The following is a 24,061-nucleotide window of genomic DNA, read 5'->3' on the forward strand; positions in this document are numbered from 1 at the left end:
GTCCGTTCCCACACTGTCCGTTCCCGCACTGTCCGCTCCCGCACTGTACACTCTCACACTGTCCGTTCCCACACAGTCCACTCCCGCACTGTCCGCTCCCGCACTGTCCGTTCCCACACTGTCCGCTCCCGCACTGTCCGCTCCCACACTGTCCGCTCCCGCACTGTCCATTCCCGCACTGTCTGTTCCCACACTGTCCGTTCCCACACTGTCAGTTCCCACACTGTCCGTTCCCACACCGCAATGTCCGTTCCCACAATGACTGTTCCCACACTGTCCGTTCCCACACTGTCTGCTCCCACACTGTCCGTTCCCACACTGTCCACTCCCACACTGTCCGTTCCCACACTGTCCATTCCCACACTGTCCGCTCCCACAATGTCCACTCCCACACTGTCCGTTCCCACATTGTCCGCTCCCGCACTGTCCGTTCCCGCACAGTCCGTTCCCACACTGTCCGCTCCCACAATGACAGTTCCCACACTGTCCATTCCCGCAATGACCGTTCCCACAATGACCATTCCCACACTGTCCATTCCCGCACTGTCCGTTCCCACACTGTCCGCTCCCACACTGTCCGTTCCCACACTGTCCGTTCCCGCACTGTCCGCTCCTGCACTGTCCGCTCCCACACTGTCCGTTCCCGCACTGTCCACTCCCACACTGTCCGTTCCCACACTGTCCATTCCCACACTGTCCGTTCCTGCACTGTCCCACACTGTCCATTCCTGCACTGTCCGTTCCCACACTGTCCGTTCCCACACTGTCCGCTCCCGCACTGTCCACTCCCACACTGTCCGTTCCCACACTATCCGTTCCCGCACTGTCCGTTCCCACACTGTCCGTTCCCACACTGTCCCACACTGTCCATTCCCGCACTGTCCGTTCCCACACTGTCCGTTCCCGTACTATCCGTTCCCGCACTGTCCGTTCCCACACTGTCCGTTCACACACTGTCCGTTCCCGCACTGTCCCACACTGTCCATTCCCGCACTGTCCGTTCCCACACTGTCCGTTCCCGCACTGTCCGTTCCCACACTGTCCGCTCCTGCACTGTCCACTCCCACACTGTCCGTTCCCACACTGTACCCTCCCGCACTGTCCGTTCGTGCACTGTCCGTTCCCACACTGTCCGTTCCCACAATGACAGTTCCCACACTGTCCATTCCCGCACAGTCCGTTCCAGCACTGTCCGTTCCCAAACTGTCCGCTCCCACACTGTCCGTTCCCACACTGTCCGCTCCCGCAGTGTCCGTTCCCACATTGTCCACTCCCACACTGTCCGTTCCCACACTGTCCGCTCCCGCACTGTCCGTTCCTGCACTGTCCGTTCCCACATTGTCCGTTCCCACACTGTCCGCTCCCACACTGTCCGCTCCCACAATGACAGTTCCCACACTGTCCATTCCCGCAATGGCCATTCCCACACTGTCCGCTCCCACACTGTCCGTTCCCACACTGTCCGCTCCCGCAGTGTCCGTTCCCACACTGTCCGTTCCCACACTGTCCGCTCCCACACTGTCCGTTCCCACACTGTCCGCTCCCGCAGTGTCCGTTCCCACATTGTCCGTTCCCACACTGTCAGTTCCCACACTGTCCATTCCCACACTGTCCGCTCCGACACTGTCCACTCCCACACTGTCCGTTCCCGCACTGTCCGCTCCCACACTGTCCGCTCCCACACTGTCCGTTCCCACACTGTCCGTTCCCACACTATCCACTCCGACACTGTCCGTTCCCACACTGTCCACTCCCACACTGTTCGTTCCCACACTGTCCACTCCGACACTGTCCACTCCCACGCTGTCCATTCCCACACTGTCCGTTCCCACACTATCCGCTCCCGCACTGTCCGTTCCCACACTGTCCGTTCCCACACTGTCCATTCCCGCACTGTCCGTTCCCACACTGTCCATTCCTGCACTGTCCGTTCCCGCACTGTCCGTTCCCGCACTGTCCCACACTGTCCATTCCCACACTGTCCATTCCCACACTGTCCATTCCCACACTGTCCGCTCCCACACTGTCCGTTCCCACACTGTCCGCTCCCGCACTATCTGCTCCCGCACTGTCCGTTCCCGCACTGTACGTTCCCACACTGTCCGCTCCCACACTGCCCGTTCCCGCACTGTCCGCTCCCGCACTGACCGTTCCCACACTGTCCGTTCCCGCACTATCCGCTCCCGCACTGTCCGTTCCCGCACTGTACGTTCCCACACTGTCCGCTCCCACACTGTCCGCTCCCGCACTGTCCATTCCCACACTGTACGTTCCCACACTGTCCGCTCCCACACTGTCCGCTCCCACACTGTCCACTCCCGCACTGTCCGCTCCCGCACTGTCCGTTCCCGCACTGTCCGCTCCCGCACTGTCCGCTCCCGCACTGTCCATTCCCACACTGTCCATTCCCGCACTGTCCGCTCCCGCACTGTCGGCTCCCGCACTGTCCGTTCCCGCACTGTCCGCTCCCGCACTGTCCGCTCCCGCACTGTCCGTTCAGGCACTGTCCATTCCCGCACTGTCCGCTCCTGCACTGTCCGCTCCCACACTGTCCGTTCCCGCACTGTCCACTCCCACACTGTCCGTTCCCACACTATCCGTTCCCACACTGTCCATTCCCACACTGTCCGTTCCTGCACTATCCCACACTGTCCATTCCTGCACTGTCCGTTCCCACACTGTCCGCTCCCGCACTGTCCACTCCCACACTGTCCGTTCCCACACTATCCGTTCCCGCACTGTCCGTTCCCACACTGTCCGTTCCCGCACTGTCCCACACTGTCCATTCCCGCACTGTCCGTTCCCACACTGTCCGTTCCCGCACTGTCCGTTCCCACACTGTCCGCTCCTGCACTGTCCACTCCCACACTGTCCATTCCCACACTGTCCGCTCCTGCACTGTCCACTCCCACACTGTCCATTCCCGCACTGTCCATTCCCACACTGTCCGCTCCCACACTGTCCATTCCCACACTGTCCGTTCCCACACTGTCCATTCCCGCACTGTCCATTCCCACACTGTCCGCTCCCACACTGTCCATTCCCACACTGTCCGTTCCCACACTGTCCGCTCCCACACTGTCCATTCCCACACTGTCCGTTCCCACACTGTCCGTTCCCGCACTGTCCGTTCCCACACTGTCCACTCCCGCACTGTCCGCTCCCACACTGTCCGTTCCCACACTGTCCACTCCCGCACTGTCCGCTCCCACACTGTCCGCTCCCACACTGTCCGCTCCCACACTGTCCGCTCCCGCACTGTCCGTTCCCGTACTGTCTGTTCCCACACTGTCCATTCCCACACTGTCAGTTCCCACACTGTCCATTCCCACACTGTCCGTTCCCACACTGCAATGTCCGTTCCCACAATGACTGTTCCCACACTGTCCGTTCCCACACTGTCCGCTCCCACACTGTCCGTTCCCACACTGTCCACTCCCACACTGTCCGTTCCCACACTGTCCGTTCCCACACTGTCCGCTCCCACACTGTCCACTCCCACACTGTCCGTTCCCACACTGTCCGCTCCCGCAGTGTCCGTTCCCGCACTGTCCGTTCCCACACTATCCGCTCCTGCAGTGTCCGTTCCCTCACTGTCCACTCCCACACTGTCCGTTCCCACACTGTCCGTTCCCACACTATCCGCTCCTGCAGTGTCCGTTCCCTCACTGTCCACTCCCACACTGTCCATTCCCACACTGTCCGCTCCTGCACTGTCCACTCCCACACTGTCCGTTCGCACACTGTCCGCTCCCGCACTGTCCGTTCCTGCACTGTCCGTTCCCACACTGTCCGTTCCCACAATAACAGTTCCCACACTGTCCATTCCCGCAATGACCGTTCCCACAATGACCGTTCCCACACTGTCCATTCCCGCACTGTCCGTTCCCGCACTGTCCGTTCCCACACTGTCCGCTCCCACACTGTCCGTTCCCACACTGTCCGCTCCCGCAGTGTCCGTTCCCACATTGTCCACTCCCACACTGTCCGTTCCCACATTGTCCACTCCCACACTGTCCGTTCCCACACTGTCCGCTCCCGCACTGTCCGTTCCCGCACTGTCCGCTCCCACACTGTCCGTTCCCACACTGTCCGCTCCCGCACTATCCGCTCCCGCACTGTCCGTTCCCGCACTGTACGTTCCCACACTGTCCGCTCCCAGACTGTCCGTTCCCGCACTGTCCGCTCCCGCACTGTCCGTTCACACACTGTCCGTTCCCACACTATCCGCTCCCGCACTGTCCGTTCCCACACTGTACGTTCCCACACTGTCCGCTCCCGCACTGTCCGCTCCCGCACTGTCCGTTCCTGCACTGTCCGCTCCCGCACTGTCCGCTCCCGCACTGTCGGTTCCAACACTGTCCATTCCCGCACTGTCTGCTCCCGCACTGTCCGCTCCCGCACTGTCCGTTCCCACACTGTCCGCTCCCACACTGTCCGTTCCCACACTGTCCGTTCCCGCACTGTCCGCTCCTGCACTGTCCGCTCCCACACTGTCCGTTCCCGCACTGTCCACTCCCACACTGTCCGTTCCCACACTGTCCATTCCCACACTGTCCGTTCCTGCACTGTCCCACACTGTCCATTCCTGCACTGTCCGTTCCCACACTGTCCGTTCCCACACTGTCCGCTCCCGCACTGTCCACTCCCACACTGTCCGTTCCCACACTATCCGTTCCCGCACTGTCCGTTCCCACACTGTCCGTTCCCACACTGTCCCACACTGTCCATTCCCGCACTGTCCGTTCCCACACTGTCCGTTCCCGTACTATCCGTTCCCGCACTGTCCGTTCCCACACTGTCCGTTCACACACTGTCCGTTCCCGCACTGTCCCACACTGTCCATTCCCGCACTGTCCGTTCCCACACTGTCCGTTCCCGCACTGTCCGTTCCCACACTGTCCGCTCCTGCACTGTCCACTCCCACACTGTCCGTTCCCACACTGTCCGCTCCCGCACTGTCCGTTCGTGCACTGTCCGTTCCCACACTGTCCGTTCCCACAATGACAGTTCCCACACTGTCCATTCCCGCAATGACCGCTCCCACAATGACCGTTCCCACACTGTCCATTCCCGCACAGTCCGTTCCAGCACTGTCCGTTCCCAAACTGTCCGCTCCCACACTGTCCGTTCCCACACTGTCCGCTCCCGCAGTGTCCGTTCCCACATTGTCCACTCCCACACTGTCCGTTCCCACACTGTCCGCTCCCGCACTGTCCGTTCCTGCACTGTCCGTTCCCACATTGTCCGTTCCCACACTGTCCGCTCCCACACTGTCCGCTCCCACAATGACAGTTCCCACACTGTCCATTCCCGCAATGGCCATTCCCACACTGTCCGCTCCCACACTGTCCGTTCCCACACTGTCCGCTCCCGCAGTGTCCGTTCCCACACTGTCCGTTCCCACACTGTCCGCTCCCACACTGTCCGTTCCCACACTGTCCGCTCCCGCAGTGTCCGTTCCCACATTGTCCGTTCCCACACTGTCAGTTCCCACACTGTCCATTCCCACACTGTCCGCTCCGACACTGTCCACTCCCACACTGTCCGTTCCCGCACTGTCCGCTCCCACACTGTCCGCTCCCACACTGTCCGTTCCCACACTGTCCGTTCCCACACTATCCACTCCGACACTGTCCGTTCCCACACTGTCCACTCCCACACTGTTCGTTCCCACACTGTCCACTCCGACACTGTCCACTCCCACGCTGTCCATTCCCACACTGTCCGTTCCCACACTGTCCGTTCCCACACTGTCCACTCCGACACTGTCCACTCCCACACTGTCTGTTCCCACACTGTCCACTCCGACACTGTCCGTTCCCATACTGTCCGCTCCCGCACTGTCTGTTCCCACAATGACAGTTCCCACACTGTCCATTCCCGCACTGTCCGTTCCCGCACTGTCCGTTCCCACACTGTCCGCTCCCACACTGTCCGTTCCCACACTGTCCGTTCCCACACTGTCCGCTCCCACACTGTCTGCTTCCACACTGTCCGTTCCTGCACTGTCCGTTCCCACACTGTCCGCTCCCGCACTGTCCGCTCCCACTATGACAGTTCCCACACTGTCCATTCCCGCAATGACCGTTCCCACACTGTCCGCTCCCACACTGTCCATTCCCACACTGTCCATTCCCGCACTGTCTGTTCCCACACTGTCCGTTCCCACACTGTCCGTTCCCACACTGTCCGCTCCCGCAGTGTCCGATCCCACACTGTCCACTCCCACACTGTCTGCTCCCACACTGTCCGTTCCTGCACTGTCCCACACTGTCCATTCCCGCACTGTCCATTCCCACACTGTCCGCTCCCACACTGTCCATTCCCACACTGTCCGTTCCCACACTGTCCATTCCCGCACTGTCCATTCCCACACTGTCCGCTCCCACACTGTCCATTCCCACACTGTCCGTTCCCACACTGTCCGCTCCCACACTGTCCATTCCCACACTGTCCGTTCCCACACTGTCCGTTCCCGCACTGTCCGTTCCCACACTGCGCACTCCCGCACTGTCCGCTCCCACACTGTCCGTTCCCACACTGTCCACTCCCGCACTGTCCGCTCCCACACTGTCCGCTCCCACACTGTCCGCTCCCACACTGTCCGCTCCCGCACTGTCCGTTCCCGTACTGTCTGTTCCCACACTGTCCATTCCCACACTGTCAGTTCCCACACTGTCCATTCCCACACTGTCCGTTCCCACACTGCAATGTCCGTTCCCACAATGACTGTTCCCACACTGTCCGCTCCCACACTGTCCGTTCCCACACTGTCCACTCCCACACTGTCCGTTCCCACACTGTCCGTTCCCACACTGTCCGCTCCCACACTGTCCACTCCCACACTGTCCGTTCCCACACTGTCCGCTCCCGCAGTGTCCGTTCCCGCACTGTCCGTTCCCACACTATCCGCTCCTGCAGTGTCCGTTCCCTCACTGTCCACTCCCACACTGTCCGTTCCCACACTGTCCGTTCCCACACTATCCGCTCCTGCAGTGTCCGTTCCCTCACTGTCCACTCCCACACTGTCCATTCCCACACTGTCCGCTCCTGCACTGTCCACTCCCACACTGTCCGTTCGCACACTGTCCGCTCCCGCACTGTCCGTTCCTGCACTGTCCGTTCCCACACTGTCCGTTCCCACAATAACAGTTCCCACACTGTCCATTCCCGCAATGACCGTTCCCACAATGACCGTTCCCACACTGTCCATTCCCGCACTGTCCGTTCCCGCACTGTCCGTTCCCACACTGTCCGCTCCCACACTGTCCGTTCCCACACTGTCCGCTCCCGCAGTGTCCGTTCCCACATTGTCCACTCCCACACTGTCCGTTCCCACATTGTCCACTCCCACACTGTCCGTTCCCACACTGTCCGCTCCCGCACTGTCCGTTCCCGCACTGTCCGCTCCCACACTGTCCGTTCCCACACTGTCCGCTCCCGCACTATCCGCTCCCGCACTGTCCGTTCCCGCACTGTACGTTCCCACACTGTCCGCTCCCAGACTGTCCGTTCCCGCACTGTCCGCTCCCGCACTGTCCGTTCACACACTGTCCGTTCCCACACTATCCGCTCCCGCACTGTCCGTTCCCACACTGTACGTTCCCACACTGTCCGCTCCCGCACTGTCCGCTCCCGCACTGTCCGTTCCTGCACTGTCCGCTCCCGCACTGTCCGCTCCCGCACTGTCGGTTCCAACACTGTCCATTCCCGCACTGTCTGCTCCCGCACTGTCCGCTCCCGCACTGTCCGTTCCCACACTGTCCGCTCCCACACTGTCCGTTCCCACACTGTCCGTTCCCGCACTGTCCGCTCCTGCACTGTCCGCTCCCACACTGTCCGTTCCCGCACTGTCCACTCCCACACTGTCCGTTCCCACACTGTCCATTCCCACACTGTCCGTTCCTGCACTGTCCCACACTGTCCATTCCTGCACTGTCCGTTCCCACACTGTCCGTTCCCACACTGTCCGCTCCCGCACTGTCCACTCCCACACTGTCCGTTCCCACACTATCCGTTCCCGCACTGTCCGTTCCCACACTGTCCGTTCCCACACTGTCCCACACTGTCCATTCCCGCACTGTCCGTTCCCACACTGTCCGTTCCCGTACTATCCGTTCCCGCACTGTCCGTTCCCACACTGTCCGTTCACACACTGTCCGTTCCCGCACTGTCCCACACTGTCCATTCCCGCACTGTCCGTTCCCACACTGTCCGTTCCCGCACTGTCCGTTCCCACACTGTCCGCTCCTGCACTGTCCACTCCCACACTGTCCGTTCCCACACTGTCCGCTCCCGCACTGTCCGTTCGTGCACTGTCCGTTCCCACACTGTCCGTTCCCACAATGACAGTTCCCACACTGTCCATTCCCGCAATGACCGCTCCCACAATGACCGTTCCCACACTGTCCATTCCCGCACAGTCCGTTCCAGCACTGTCCGTTCCCAAACTGTCCGCTCCCACACTGTCCGTTCCCACACTGTCCGCTCCCGCAGTGTCCGTTCCCACATTGTCCACTCCCACACTGTCCGTTCCCACACTGTCCGCTCCCGCACTGTCCGTTCCTGCACTGTCCGTTCCCACATTGTCCGTTCCCACACTGTCCGCTCCCACACTGTCCGCTCCCACAATGACAGTTCCCACACTGTCCATTCCCGCAATGGCCATTCCCACACTGTCCGCTCCCACACTGTCCGTTCCCACACTGTCCGCTCCCGCAGTGTCCGTTCCCACACTGTCCGTTCCCACACTGTCCGCTCCCACACTGTCCGTTCCCACACTGTCCGCTCCCGCAGTGTCCGTTCCCACATTGTCCGTTCCCACACTGTCAGTTCCCACACTGTCCATTCCCACACTGTCCGCTCCGACACTGTCCACTCCCACACTGTCCGTTCCCGCACTGTCCGCTCCCACACTGTCCGCTCCCACACTGTCCGTTCCCACACTGTCCGTTCCCACACTATCCACTCCGACACTGTCCGTTCCCACACTGTCCACTCCCACACTGTTCGTTCCCACACTGTCCACTCCGACACTGTCCACTCCCACGCTGTCCATTCCCACACTGTCCGTTCCCACACTGTCCGTTCCCACACTGTCCACTCCGACACTGTCCACTCCCACACTGTCTGTTCCCACACTGTCCACTCCGACACTGTCCGTTCCCATACTGTCCGCTCCCGCACTGTCTGTTCCCACAATGACAGTTCCCACACTGTCCATTCCCGCACTGTCCGTTCCCGCACTGTCCGTTCCCACACTGTCCGCTCCCACACTGTCCGTTCCCACACTGTCCGTTCCCACACTGTCCGCTCCCACACTGTCTGCTTCCACACTGTCCGTTCCTGCACTGTCCGTTCCCACACTGTCCGCTCCCGCACTGTCCGCTCCCACTATGACAGTTCCCACACTGTCCATTCCCGCAATGACCGTTCCCACACTGTCCGCTCCCACACTGTCCGTTCCCACACTGTCCATTCCCGCACTGTCCGTTCCCGCACTGTCCGTTCCCACACTGTCCGCTCCCACACTGTCCGCTCCCGCACTGTCCACTCCCACACTGTCCGTTCCCACACTGTCCGTTCCCGCACTGTCCGTTCCCACACTGTCCGTTCCCACACTGTCCGCTCCCACACTGTCCGCTCCCACACTGTCCACTCCCACACTGTCCGTTCCCACACTGTCCGTTCCCACACTGTCCGTTCCCACACTGTCCGCTCCCACACTGTCCGCTCCCGCACTGTCCACTCCCACACTGTCCGTTCCCACACTGTCCATTCCCGCACTGTCCGTTCCCGCACTGTCCATTCCCGCACTGTCCATTCCCACACTGTCCGTTCCCACACTGTCCGTTCCCACACTGTCCGTTCCCACACTGTCCGCTCCCACACTGTCCGTTCCCACACTGTCCATTCCCGCACTGTCCATTCCCACACTGTCCGTTCCCACACTGTCCGCTCCCGCACTGTCCATTCCCGCACTGTCCATTCCCACACTGTCCACTCCGACACTGTCCGTTCCCACACTGTCCGCTCCCGCACTGTCCGTTCCCGCACTGTCCGTTCCCACAATGACCATTCCCACACTGTCCGTTCCCACACTGTCCGCTCCCGCACTGTCCATTCCCACACTGTCCGTTCCCGCACTGTCCGTTCCCACACTGTCCGTTCCCACACTGTCCGTTCCCGCACTGTCCGTTCCCACACTATCCTTTCCCGCACTGTACGCTCCCGCACTGTCCACTCCCACACTGTCCGCTCCCTCACTGTCCATTCCCACACTGTCCAATCCCACACTGTCCACTCCCACAATGACCATTCCCACATGGTCCATTCCCGCAATGGCCGTTCCCACAATGATCGTTCCCACACTGTCCGTTCCCGCACTGTCCGTTCCCGCACTGTCAGTTCCCACACTGTCCGTTCCCACACTGTCAGTTCCCACACTGTCCATTCCCACACTGTCCGCTCCGACACTGTCCACTCCCACACTGTCCACTCCCACACTGTCCGTTCCCACACTATCCACTCCGACACTGTCCGTTCCCACACTGTCCACTCCCACACTGTCCGCTCCCACACTGTCCGTTCCCACACTGTCCGTTCCCACACTGTCCACTCCGACACTGTCCACTCCCACGCTGTCCATTCCCACACTGTCCACTCCGACACTGTCCACTCCCACACTGTCTGTTCCCACACTGTCCACTCTGACACTGTCCGCTCCCACACTGTCCGCTCCCACACTGTCCAATCCGACACTGTCCGCTCCCGCACTGTCCGTTCCCACACTGTCCACTCCGACACACTCCGTTCCCACACTGTCTGCTCCCACACTGTCCGTTCCTGCACTGTCCACTACCACACTGCCCGTTCCCACACTATCCGTTCCCACACTGTCCGTTCCCACACTGTCCGTTCCCGCACTGTCCCACACTGTCCATTCCCGCACTGTCCGTTCCCGCACTGTCCGTTCCCGCACTGTCCGTTCCCACATTGTCCGCTCCCGCACTGTCCATTCCCACACTGTCCGCTCCCACACTGTCCATTCCCACACTGTCCGTTCCCACACTGTCCGTTCCCGCACTGTCCGCTCCCGCACTGTACACTCTCACACTGTCCGTTCCCACACAGTCCACTCCCGCACTGTCCGCTCCCGCACTGTCCGTTCCCACACTGTCCGCTCCCGCACTGTCCGCTCCCACACTGTCCGCTCCCGCACTGTCCATTCCCGCACTGTCTGTTCCCACACTGTCCGTTCCCACACTGTCAGTTCCCACACTGTCCGTTCCCACACCGCAATGTCCGTTCCCACAATGACTGTTCCCACACTGTCCGTTCCCACACTGTCTGCTCCCACACTGTCCGTTCCCACACTGTCCACTCCCACACTGTCCGTTCCCACACTGTCCATTCCCACACTGTCCGCTCCCACAATGTCCACTCCCACACTGTCCGTTCCCACATTGTCCGCTCCCGCACTGTCCGTTCCCGCACAGTCCGTTCCCACACTGTCCGCTCCCACAATGACAGTTCCCACACTGTCCATTCCCGCAATGACCGTTCCCACAATGACCATTCCCACACTGTCCATTCCCGCACTGTCTGTTCCCACACTGTCCGTTCCCACACTGTCCGTTCCCACACTGTCCGCTCCCGCAGTGTCCGATCCCACACTGTCCACTCCCACACTGTCCATTCCCGCACTGTCTGTTCCCACACTGTCCGTTCCCACACTGTCCGTTCCCACACTGTCCGCTCCCGCAGTGTCCGATCCCACACTGTCCACTCCCACACTGTCTGCTCCCACACTGTCCGTTCCTGCACTGTCCCACACTGTCCATTCCCGCACTGTCCATTCCCACACTGTCCGCTCCCACACTGTCCATTCCCACACTGTCCGTTCCCACACTGTCCATTCCCGCACTGTCCATTCCCACACTGTCCGCTCCCACACTGTCCATTCCCACACTGTCCGTTCCCACACTGTCCGCTCCCACACTGTCCATTCCCACACTGTCCGTTCCCACACTGTCCGTTCCCGCACTGTCCGTTCCCACACTGTCCACTCCCGCACTGTCCGCTCCCACACTGTCCGTTCCCACACTGTCCACTCCCGCACTGTCCGCTCCCACACTGTCCGCTCCCACACTGTCCGCTCCCACACTGTCCGCTCCCGCACTGTCCGTTCCCGTACTGTCTGTTCCCACACTGTCCATTCCCACACTGTCAGTTCCCACACTGTCCATTCCCACACTGTCCGTTCCCACACTGCAATGTCCGTTCCCACAATGACTGTTCCCACACTGTCCGTTCCCACACTGTCCGCTCCCACACTGTCCGTTCCCACACTGTCCACTCCCACACTGTCCGTTCCCACACTGTCCGTTCCCACACTGTCCGCTCCCACACTGTCCACTCCCACACTGTCCGTTCCCACACTGTCCGCTCCCGCAGTGTCCGTTCCCGCACTGTCCGTTCCCACACTATCCGCTCCTGCAGTGTCCGTTCCCTCACTGTCCACTCCCACACTGTCCGTTCCCACACTGTCCGTTCCCACACTATCCGCTCCTGCAGTGTCCGTTCCCTCACTGTCCACTCCGACACTGTCCACTCCCACACTGTCTGTTCCCACACTGTCCACTCCGACACTGTCCGCTCCCACACTGTCCGTTCCCACACTGTCCGTTCCCACACTGTCCGTTCCCACACTATCCGCTCCTGCAGTGTCCGTTCCCTCACTGTCCACTCCGACACTGTCCACTCCCACACTGTCTGTTCCCACACTGTCCACTCCGACACTGTCCGCTCCCACACTGTCCTTTCCCACACTGTCCACTCCGACACTGTCCGCTCCCACAATGTCCGTTCCCACACTGTCCGTTCCCACTCTGTCCACTCCGACACACTCCGTTCCCACACTGTCTGTCCCCACACTGTCCGTTCCCACACTGTCCACTCCCATACTGTCCGTTCCCGCACTGTCCGTTCCCTCACTATCCTTTCCCACACTGTCCGCTCCCGCACTGTCCGTTCCCGCACTGTCCACTCCCACACTGTCCACTCCCACACTGTCCGTTCCCGCACTGTCTGCTCCCACACTGTCCATTCCCACACTGTCCACTCCGACACTGTCCATTCCCACACTGTCCACTCCGACATTGTCCACTCCCGCACTGTCCACTCCCACACTGTCCGCTCCCACACTGTCCGTTCCCGCACTGTCTGCTCCCACACTGTCCATTCCCACACTGTCCACTCCGACACTGTCCACTCCCACACTGTCCTTTCCCACACTGTCCACTCCGACACTGTCCACTCTGACACGGTCCGCTCCCACAATGTCCGTTCCCACACTGTCCGTTCCCACTCTGTCCACTCCGACACACTCCGTTCCCACACTGTCTGTCCCCACACTGTCTGTTCCCACACTGTCCACTCCCACAATGTCCGTTCCCACACTGTCTGTTCCTGTACTGTCTGCTCCCACACTGTCCGCTCCCACAATGTCCGTTCCCACACTGTCCGTTCCCACACTGTCCACTCCGACACTGTCCGTTCCCACACTGTCCGCTCCCACACTGTCCGTTCCCACACTGTCCACTCCCACACTCTCTGTTCCCACACTGTCCACTCCGACACTCTCCACTCCCATGCTGTCCATTCCCACACTGTCCACTCCGACACTGTCCACTCCCACGCTATCCGTTCCCACACTGTCCACTCCGACGGGTCCACTCCCACACTGTCTGTTCCCACACTGTCCACTCCGACACTGTCCACTCCCACACTGTCCGTTCCCACACTGTCCACTCCGACAGTGTCCGTTGCCGCACTGTCTGTTCCCGCACTGTCCGTTCCCACACAGTCCACTCCCACACTGTCCATTCCCACACTGTCCACTTTGACACTGTCCACTCCCACACTGTCCATTCCCACACTATCTGCTCCCACACTGTCCGTTCCCACACTGTCCGCTCCCACACTGTCCGTTCCCACACTGTCCATTCCCACACTGTCCGCTCCCACACTGTCCGCTCCCGCACTGTCCTCTCCCACACTGTCCGTTCCCAAACTGTCTGTTCCCACACTGTCCGCTCCCACACTGTCCGCTCCCACACTGTCCGTTCCCGCACTGTCCATTCCCACACTGTCCACTCACGCACTGTCCGTTCCCACACTGTCCAGTCCCACACTGTCTGTTCCCGCACTGTCCGTTCCCGCACTGTCCGCTCCCGCACTGTCCGCTCCCTCACTGTCCGCTCCCGCACTGTCCACTCCCACACTGTCCGCTCCCACACTGTCTGTCCCCACACTGTGCATTCCCGCACTGTCCCACACTGTCCGTTCCCGCACTGTCCGCTCCCGCACTGTCCGTTCCCACACTGTCCGCTCCCGCACTGTCCATTCCCACACTGTCCGCTCCCGCACTGTCCACTCCCACACTGTTCGTTCTCACACTGTCCGCTCCCGCACTGTCCATTCCCACACTGTCCATTCCCACACTGTCCACTCCCACACTGTCTGTTCCCACAGTGTCCGTTCCCACACTGTCCATTCCCACACTGGTCATTCCCACACTCTCCGTTCCCGCAATGGCCGTTCCCACATTGTCCGCTCCCACACTGTCTGTTCCTGCACTGTGCACTCCGACACTGTCCGCTCCCACACTGTCCACTCCCACACTGTCCGTTCCCGCACTGCCCGCTCCCACACTGTCCGTTCCCACACTGTCTACTCCCACACTGTCCGTTCCCACACTGTCCGTTCCCACACTGTCCACTCCCACACTGTCCGCTCCCACACTGTCCGTTCCCACACTGTCCGTTCCCACACTGTCCGCTCCCACACTGTCCATTCCCACACTTTCCGTTCCCACACTGTCCGCTCCCACACTGTCCGTTCCCACACTGTCCGCTCCCACACTGTCCGCTCCCACACTGTCCGTTCCCACACTGTCCGCTCCCACACTGTCCGTTCCCACACTGTCCACTCCCACATTGTCCGCTCCCACACTGTCCGTTCCCACACTGTCCGCTCCCACACTGTCCGTTCCCACACTGTCCACTCCCACACTGTCCGCTCCCACACTGTCCGTTCCCACACTGTCCACTCCCACACTGTCCGCTCCCACACTGTCCGTTCCCACACTGTCCGTTCCCACACTGTCCACTCCCACATTGTCCGCTCCCACACTGTCCGTTCCCACACTGTCCGTTCCCACACTGTCCGCTCCCACACTGTCCATTCCCACACTTTCCGTTCCCACACTGTCCGCTCCCACACTGTCCGTTCCCACACTGTCCGCTCCCACACTGTCCGCTCCCACACTGTCCGTTCCCACACTGTCCGCTCCCACACTGTCAGCTCCCGCAATGGCCATTCCTGCATTGGCCGCTCTGCTTGCTCCTACCTTATTTTTATCTGTTCTTGCCAATCATTTCCGACTGGTGATTTGCTGTTGCTCAAAACTGAACACTATTGTGAATCAATGGCTTGTACTCAGTTGGTGAATCTGAGTGAGTTACGCCCTCTCTCATTTTCTATCACTGATTGGCCGCTGTTCAGAAGTAGCTTCTTGATTAGTAAGATCATCAAAGGTTTTGGGAAGAAGGCAGAAGTCTGCTCCTCTATTCCATCATGGCTGGCTATTATCCCTCTCCACCCCATTCTTCTGCCTTCTCCCTGTATTCTTTAACACCCTTACTAATAAAGAACCTATCAATCTCTGCTTTAAATGACTTGGCCACCGCAGCATCTGTGGCAATGAATTCCACATATTCACCACTCTGGCTAAAATAATTTCTCCTCATCTCTGTTTTAAAGGGACATTCTTGTACTCCGAGGCTATGCCCTCTGGTCCTAGACTCCCCCACTATTGGAAACATCCTTTCCACATCCATTCTATTTAGGCCTTTCAAAATTTGGTAGGTTTCAATGAGATTCCCCCTCATTCTTCTAAACTCTATTGGTTACAGGACCAGCACCATCAAATGCTTCACATACATTAACTCTCTCATTCCTGGGGATCATTTTTATAAACCTCCTTTGGTTTAAAGCATCTAATACATGCTTTCTTAGATATGGGGCCTAAAACTGTTCACAATAGTTCAAGTGTGGTCTAACCAATGCCTTATAAGACCTCAGGATTACATCCTTGCTTTCAGATTCTAGTTGTCTTTTGTTTGGGAAACAATGGTGTGCATTCACTCTCACGGTTTTATAGTGTTTAATCATACTCATCTGAAGGTTACTTTTCATCTCTCTCCACAGCACTTGCTGACACAGGCAGCCCTTCTCCAGATAGTTCATTGGCTACTGATCGAAGCTCTTCCAGCCAATCAGAGGGCACGGCAGCATGGCTACCAGTTTATGGCGACCAGCCTCTTCTCCACTGGCGTTTGCACACTGTTACAAACCACACTGGGCAACAGGTAAATCTGCTTACTGAATATTGAAAGACCTAGGTAGAATGGATATGGACAGGATGTTTCTAATAGTGGGAGAGTTTAGGGCCGGAAGGCACAGCCTCAGAATAGAAGGATGTCTCTTTAGAACGGAAATGAGGTGGAATTTCTTTAGCCAGAGGGTGCTGAATATGTGGAATTCATAGCCACAAATGTCTGTGAAGGCCAACTCATTGGGTATACTGTATTTAAAGCAAAGTTTGATAGGTTCTTGATTAGTCAGGGCATCAAAGGTCATGAGGAAAAGGCAGGAGAATTTGGCTGAGGGGGATAATAAATCATCCATGATTGAATGGCAGAGCAGACTCAATGGGTCGAATGGCCTGATTCTTATGGACTTGTGTACAAGGTGATCAATGATGGGGCTGTAGAAAGTGAGGAGCAGAGTCCTTAAAGAAAAAGTCAAAAGTCAATCTGAATTTATTATCAAAGAATCAAGATTCAAGATTGTTTCATGTCATTACCAGTACACACGTAAAGGAGAACAAAATAATTGTTACTCTGGATCTGATGCAGCACAAAAAACACAATTTAATTAAGAACACCATAATAAAAACGCTTTGAATATAAATACATAAGATTGATTATATTTACATAAGGTGACGTTAGGTACAGGAGTGTCTGCACACAAGGTGACTCTGACAGCAATGATGAAGTGGTGGTGGTTGGGGGTCTGGAGTGCTGAGTTAGGAGGTGAAGGTGTTAGTCAGCCTTCCTGCTTGGGGACAATAACTGTTTTTGAGTCTGGTGGTCCTGACATGGATGCGATCTGGCTTCCTCCCTGATGAGAGTGGGACATGAGCAAAGCCGGTGGGATCCTTCATGATCTTGATGGCCTTTTTAATGGCACGTTTCTGTATACAGGTCCTTGATGGTGGGTAGAATGGTGCCTGTGATGCGTTGGGCTGTTTTGGCTACCCATTATAAAACCTTCCTGTCTGGCGGAGAGCTATTGCTGTACCATGCAGTGATGCAGCAGGTTAGGATGCTCTCAACTGTGCATTTGTAGAAGCTTGTCAATATTGACATATGCACAAAGTACACAAATATCACCAGAATTAGAATCAGAATCAGTTTATTATCATGTGTCGTGAAATTTATTAACTTAGTCTTGTGATACACTGTCTAGAGATTCATTTCTTCCAGATATTTACAATGAAATAAAGAAATACAGTACAATTTATGAAAAATTATACATAAAACCTGACAAACAGCCAATGTGCAAATAAAAAATATTGAGAACATGATTTGTAAAGTTCTTGAAAGTGAGTCTTATGTTACAGAAAGATATTGATCAGTTGTTAAACTGAACAGAACAATGGCAGATGGGATTTGGTTCTGCTAAGTACGACGTGCTGTACCTGGGCAGGATTGATAGGGTGCAACATATGCTCGGGTCTTTGGGAATATTGTGGAGCAAAGTGACCTCGGTGTATGAGTTCGAGGTTCCCTGCAGGTATTAACGGTGGGTAGGTGATGGGTGCTGATGAATACATAAAGGATTCTTGTCTTCATTACCTAGGGCATGGGTAGAGTACCTTTTTGAGAGCATGTACCCAAATTGGCGAAAACCTGCTGAAAGATTCTCTTGCTTGAGCAGAGATTATCAGTGATTAACAGATTAGTAACAATAATTATGAACTTTTTAAGGAAAGAAGATTCCTGTTGCTTATTTATGTCTATTTAGTTTATTGCAATGAACAAAATTATAACTGACACTGATTGAAATACATGAAGCATTTTAGAAAACCTGTTCAAAATTATTAATATTAATCTTTTAAGAAAGACAATTGAAAAATAACAGAATTTCTAAATGCAATTTTTATTGTAACTGTTTGCTATCCAAAGACTAATGTGCACTCCAAGTCAGTGAGGATTTCAAAACGTATCATCCAAGCACATGTGTTCTCACAAGTGTCTAGCCTGCACCTAGCTGACCTGAGACATCTCCTGAGAAAACACCTCACTGCTCTCGGGTTGTAAACATTCTTTTCTGCTTCATAAGACCATAAGACATAGAATTAGGCCATTTGGCCCATTGAGCCTGCTCTGCCATCCCAATGTAGCTGATTTATTACCCCTCTCAATCCCATTCTCCTGCATCTCCCCAGAACCTTCGACGCCCTGACTAATTCAGAATCTCTCCACTTTCACAGAAATATGAGAGAATCAGAGGGCTGAGTGAATGTCTTTGCTATTACTCAGGAGAAGGTGCTTGGGCAGCTGAAAGGTCTGAAGGTAGATAAGTCACCTGGACTCCACCCCAGGGTTCTAAAAGAGGTAGCTGAAGAGATTGTAGAGGCATCGGTAATGATCTTTCAAGAATCACAAGATTCTGGTATGGTTCTGGAGGACTGAGAAATTGGAAAAAAAGGAAGGGGGCAAAATTGGTAGTAATGATCATTTTTAATATATATTTTTAAAAATTATGTGTGGGGTTTAAAGCATTGTGGGACGGCTCTGCATGTCGCATGCCAGTAAAGATTTTGTGTGTACCATCTCGAACACAGGTGCCATAGGTTTGACACCCCTGAAGTAGACAATAGAATCATGAAACATGGATGTTACAACTTGAAACTTTGTGTAGGCCATGGCTGTAATATTGAGTACAGTTTGGGTCACCACCATTATAGGGAGGACTCATGGCAATGGTGAAGGTGCAGAGGAGATTCACCAGCATGTTGCCTGCAATATGGAGCATTTAACAGAGCCATCAAGCCGTAGAGTACTACAACACAGATACAGGCCCTTCAGCCCATCTTTTCTGGGCCAAGCTATTAGTCTGCTTAATCCCTTCGTCCTGTACCTGCATTGCAGCCCTCCATACCTCGCCCAACCATGTACCTATCCAAACTTCTCGTAAGTGCTGAAATCGAACCTGCATCCACCATGTCCACTGGCAGCTCGTTCCACTCTCACCTCCCTCTGTGGGAGGAATTCCCCCCTCAGGTTCTCCTTAACCCATGACCTCCAGATCTAGTCTCAACCCTCGTATGCCCCCCATAACTTTATATATCTCTATCAAATCTTCTCTCATTCTCCTACGCTCCAGGGAATAAAGTCCTAACCTATTCAACCTTTCCCTTTAACTCGACTGCTCAAGTGAGAGTAACATCCTCGTAAATGTTCTCCATACTCTTTCAATCTTACTGATATATTTCCTGTAGATAGGTGACCAGAAATGGGCACAACATTCCAGATTCAACCGCCAGGAGTAAGATATGTTAAAGTGCCGGGGTTGATTGTATTTAATGTATTTAAGTAAACTACTTAAGAACTTTTTAAAAGCTATTATTAATGCTTTTTGAGAGAGTGATTTAGATGCATATCATATTTTTACTGAGTTAAGTATTGTATGTAATTAGTTTTGCTACAACAAGTGTATGGGACGTTGGAAAAAATGTTGAATTTCCCCATGGGGATGAATAAAGTATCTATCTATCTATCTATCTATCTATCTATTAGGCCTCACCAACATGGTATACAACATCAACATCACATTTCACTTGTGGAGATACTAAAGTTGTTTTCCTGGAAGTAGGTGAGGTTGAAGAGGTATGCCTGACTGAGGTAAACTAACTTATGAGAGGCATGGACAAGATAGGTAGTAGGAATCCTTTCCTTAGAACAGAAGGACATGGGTTGAGGGTGAGGGGAAAGAGGTTGAGAGGGGATTTGAGGAACTGTGGTAGGAATCTGGAATAGTGTAAATGGGTGGTCATGGTCAGTGCAGACATGTTGGGCTGAAGGGTTTGCTCTGTGAGCTATATGAGTCTGTGGCCTGATCCCAAGGGAGTGCCAAAGAAGCAGAAGGTTTCTCCAACCAATTAGTCTGGCCAGAGACTCAAGAGAGTGTAGATGCTGGAATCTGGAGCAAAGCACAAGACGCTGGAGGCTCTCTGTACGTTCACTGGTAAGGACTGTGGTCCAACACCACCCATCTCTCTCTTCCTTTGTCTTTCCCAGATTGCCGCTGGTCCAGGCTCCATCTTTTGAATACTTAATCCCTGCTATGATTCTTATTTCGCACCCCATGGAAGCCAACGTCACTCATTATAACGGTACAGTGTTGCTCTTCTGTAATATCTCAATTTCAGTGATCATCTCAGCGGAATTTAGCTGATTATGGAGTTTAACCTGGCCAAAAGTAGGAGATCAAATATAAAGAAGCAGTACACCAAGGCTCTTAGCAATATGACAAGGTGGTGTAGCAGACTGGAATTTAGAAGGATGAGAGGGGATCTGATTGAACCATATGAGATTATTAAGGGATTGGACACACTGGAGGCAGGAAGCATGTTCCTGCTGATGGGTGAGTCCAGAACTAGAGGCCACAGTTTAAGAATAAGGGGTAGGCCATTTAGAACAGAGATGCGGAAAAACTTTTTCACCCAAAGAGTGGTGGATATGTGGAATGCTCTGCCCCAGAAGGCAGTGGAGGCCAAGTCTCTGGATGCATTCAAGAGAGAGTTAGATAGAGCTCTTATAGATAGCGAGGTCAAGGGATATGGGGAGAGGGCAGGAACGGGGTACTGATTGTGTATGATCAGCCATGATCACAGTGAATGGCGGTGCTGGCTAGAAGGGCCGAATGACCTACTCCTGCACCTACTGTCTATTGTCTATTAATGTAATACTTCACAGCACCAGTGATCTTGTAAGGAGTTTGCATGTTCTCCCTGTGACTGCATAGGTTTCCTCCAGGTGCTCCAGTTTCTTGCCATATGGGCTAGGGATAACGAATCGTGGGCACCGGAAGCATAGCAGCACTTGCGGGCTGCCTCTGGCACAACCTCCAACTGTGTTGGCTGTTGTTGCAAACAGCGCTTTTCACTGTATGTTTCAATGCTTCAATGTACATGAAACAAGTAAAGGTAATCTCTAATATTTTTAACAGCGTTGATGTATAAAGAGATTTTGAGGTCTAACTCCATAGTTCCCTGAAAGTGGCTACCCAAGTTGATAAGGTGTTGAAGAAGACATATGGTGTGCTTGTCTTCATTAGTCAGAGCACTGGAGTTGAAGAATCAGGAATGTATGTTTCAGATTATAAAACTCAGTTTAGATCTCATCCAGAGTATTGCACTGAGTTCTGGTGCCCCATTATATGAAGGATGTTGAGGTTTTGAAGGGGTGCAGAAGAATTTTTTCCAGGATGCTGCTTGGATTTGAGGGCCTGTGCCTATGAAATGAGCTTAGAGAAACGTGGGTTTTTTTCTCTGGAGTGGGGAGATCTGATAGAGGTTTATAAAAACCGAGAAGGGGTAAATTCAAAGATGTGTGGGGCAAATATTTTGCACAGAGAGAGGTGGTTGCCTGGAATGTGCATTCAGGGTTCAATTCCACTGCTGTCTGTTTGTTCCCCTCGTGACCACGTGGGTTTCCTCCCACATTCCCAAGATGTACGGTTAGGGTTAGTAAATTGTAGGGATGTGATGCTGATGCCGGAAGTGAGGTGACTCTTGTGGGCTACTCCCAGCACATTCTCAGACTGTGTTGGTCATTAATGCAAACGCACACAAAATGCTGGAGGAATTCAGCAGGCCAGGCGAAAAGCACAGTCAACATTTTGGGCCAAAACCCTTTGGCAGGACTGGATTAAAGAAATAGCTGAGAGGTAGATCTGAAAGGTGGGGAGGGAAGAGAGAAATGACAGGTGATAGGTGAAACTAGGAGGGGGACGGATGAAGCAAAGTGCTGGGAAGTTGATTGGTGAAAGAGACAGAAGGCCATGGAAGAACGAAGAAAGGGGGGGCGGAGGGAGGAGCACCAGAGGGAGACGATGGGCTGACAAGGAGAGCACATGAGAGAGGGTAAGGGGATGGGAAATGGTGAAGGCATTACTGGAAGATTGAGAAATCAATGTTCATTATCGATAATGATGCAAACAATGCATTTCATTGTATGTTTCGATGTATGTGCCAAATAAAGCTAATCTAATCTAATTGAATCTGATTACTATTTTAAATAGTTCAGCACAGAATTATGGTCTGAAGGCCCATTCCTGTACTGTACTGTTCTATGATCTATGATAGAGGTCACTTTCTTGTGGAAACATAGAAACATAGAAAATAGGTGCAGGAGTAGGCCATTCGGCCCTTCGAGTCTGCACCACCATTCAGTATGATCATGGCTGATCATCCAACTCAGAACCCTGTACCTGCTTTCTCTCCATACCCCCTGATCCCTTTAGCCATGATGGCCATATCTAACTTCCTCTTAAATATAGCCAATGAACCGGCCTCAACTGTTTCCTGTGGCAGAGAATTCCACAGATTCACCACTCTCTGTGTGAAGAAGTTTTTCCTCATCTCGGTCCTAAAAGGTTTCCCCTTTATCCTTAAACTGTGACCCCTTGTTCTGGACTTCCCCAACATCGGGAACAAGTGTGGAAGTGTGGTGTCCACCATCTTCATCGAGAGCAGACACATTACAGCATTATTAGGCAAAGGCAGCCAATGGTAGAGTAGTTTTTTTTGAAATTAACCAATAGAAAAGCAGCGATGAGTGAAGGTGGCCAATAGTAAAACAACACTGCGGTTAGCTAGTCTAATGGTGAAACATCAACACATGAAATTCAAAAATTGATGATTTTCTGTTGTCACTGTTGAAACTGTTACAGGCTCACTAACAAAATGGGTTGCAATGAGTGCATTATAAACGTGCAAAGGTATTGCATGGAAACAAGTTTTTCAACATACCGATCAAGATACCCATCAAAGCTGGTACCATTTGTCCCTTATTTCTCTAAACCTTTCTTATCCATGTCGCTGACCAAGTATCTTTTAAGTGTTGTTACTGTGCCTGCCTCAATTACTTTTGTGTGTGTGTTGGGGGTGGGTGGTGAAGGAAAGTGGTTTGTTTTGTTGTTTGTAGTGTTCTGTTTTACGCTGATCTGTGTTGTTCTGCCGAGCCCCGTGGGCATGCTGTGTTGGCACCGGAATGTGTGGTGACACTTGGGGCTACCCCTAGCACATCCTTGGGCATTTGAGTTTTTGGAATACATCTATCTTGCACCTTCCTCATTTTTACCAGAAACTCGTGCCAGTGCTTTTCAGCTGTTGTCTCTGCCAGCATCTCCTTTCAATTTACTTCAGGCAAATCATCTCTCATGACACTGCAATTTCCTTTACTGCACTGAAACACTGCTACGTCAGACTTTCTCCCTATCAAACTTCAGGTTGAACTCAAACATATTGTGATCACTGCCTCCTCAGGGTTCTTTTACCCTAAGCTCCCAAATCACCTCTAGTTCATTAAAGAACATCCAACTAGTACAGCTGATCCCCTAGTCGGTTCAGCAACAAATTGCTCTAAAAAGCCATCTTGTATGCTTTCAACAAACTCACTCTCCTGAGATCCATTTCCAACCTGATTTTCCCAATCGACCTGCATGTTGAAATCTCCTGTAACTATTGTAACATTGCCCTTTTGACACATCTTTTCTATTTCCTATTGTAATCTATGGTCCATATCCCAGCTTCTGTTTGGAGGCCTGTATATAACTGCCATCAGGGTCCTTTTACCCTTGCAGTTTCTTAAGGATTCAACATCTTCCAATCCTATGTCACATCTTTCTACTGATTTGATGC

General features: G+C 54.3%; 1 protein-coding gene across 3 annotated transcripts in view; it reads left to right on the forward strand.

The window, feature by feature from the left end:
- slc23a3 (solute carrier family 23 member 3) overlaps positions 1-24,061 on the forward strand; it is a 104,136-nt gene that overhangs the window by 24,793 nt on the left and 55,282 nt on the right. For 2 of the 3 annotated variants that reach the window (XM_073046186.1, XM_073046187.1), the window contains exons 2-3: positions 16,276-16,436; positions 20,436-20,530. In XM_073046186.1, the coding sequence (XP_072902287.1) occupies positions 16,276-16,436; positions 20,436-20,530 (256 nt within the window). The remainder of the gene's footprint in view (positions 1-16,275; positions 16,437-20,435; positions 20,531-24,061) is intronic. The other variant, XM_073046188.1, reaches the window with a different exon arrangement.

This window comes from Hemitrygon akajei, chromosome 5 (assembly GCF_048418815.1).
Source record: "Hemitrygon akajei chromosome 5, sHemAka1.3, whole genome shotgun sequence".
In the NCBI taxonomy this organism is placed as follows: Eukaryota; Metazoa; Chordata; class Chondrichthyes; order Myliobatiformes; family Dasyatidae; genus Hemitrygon; species Hemitrygon akajei.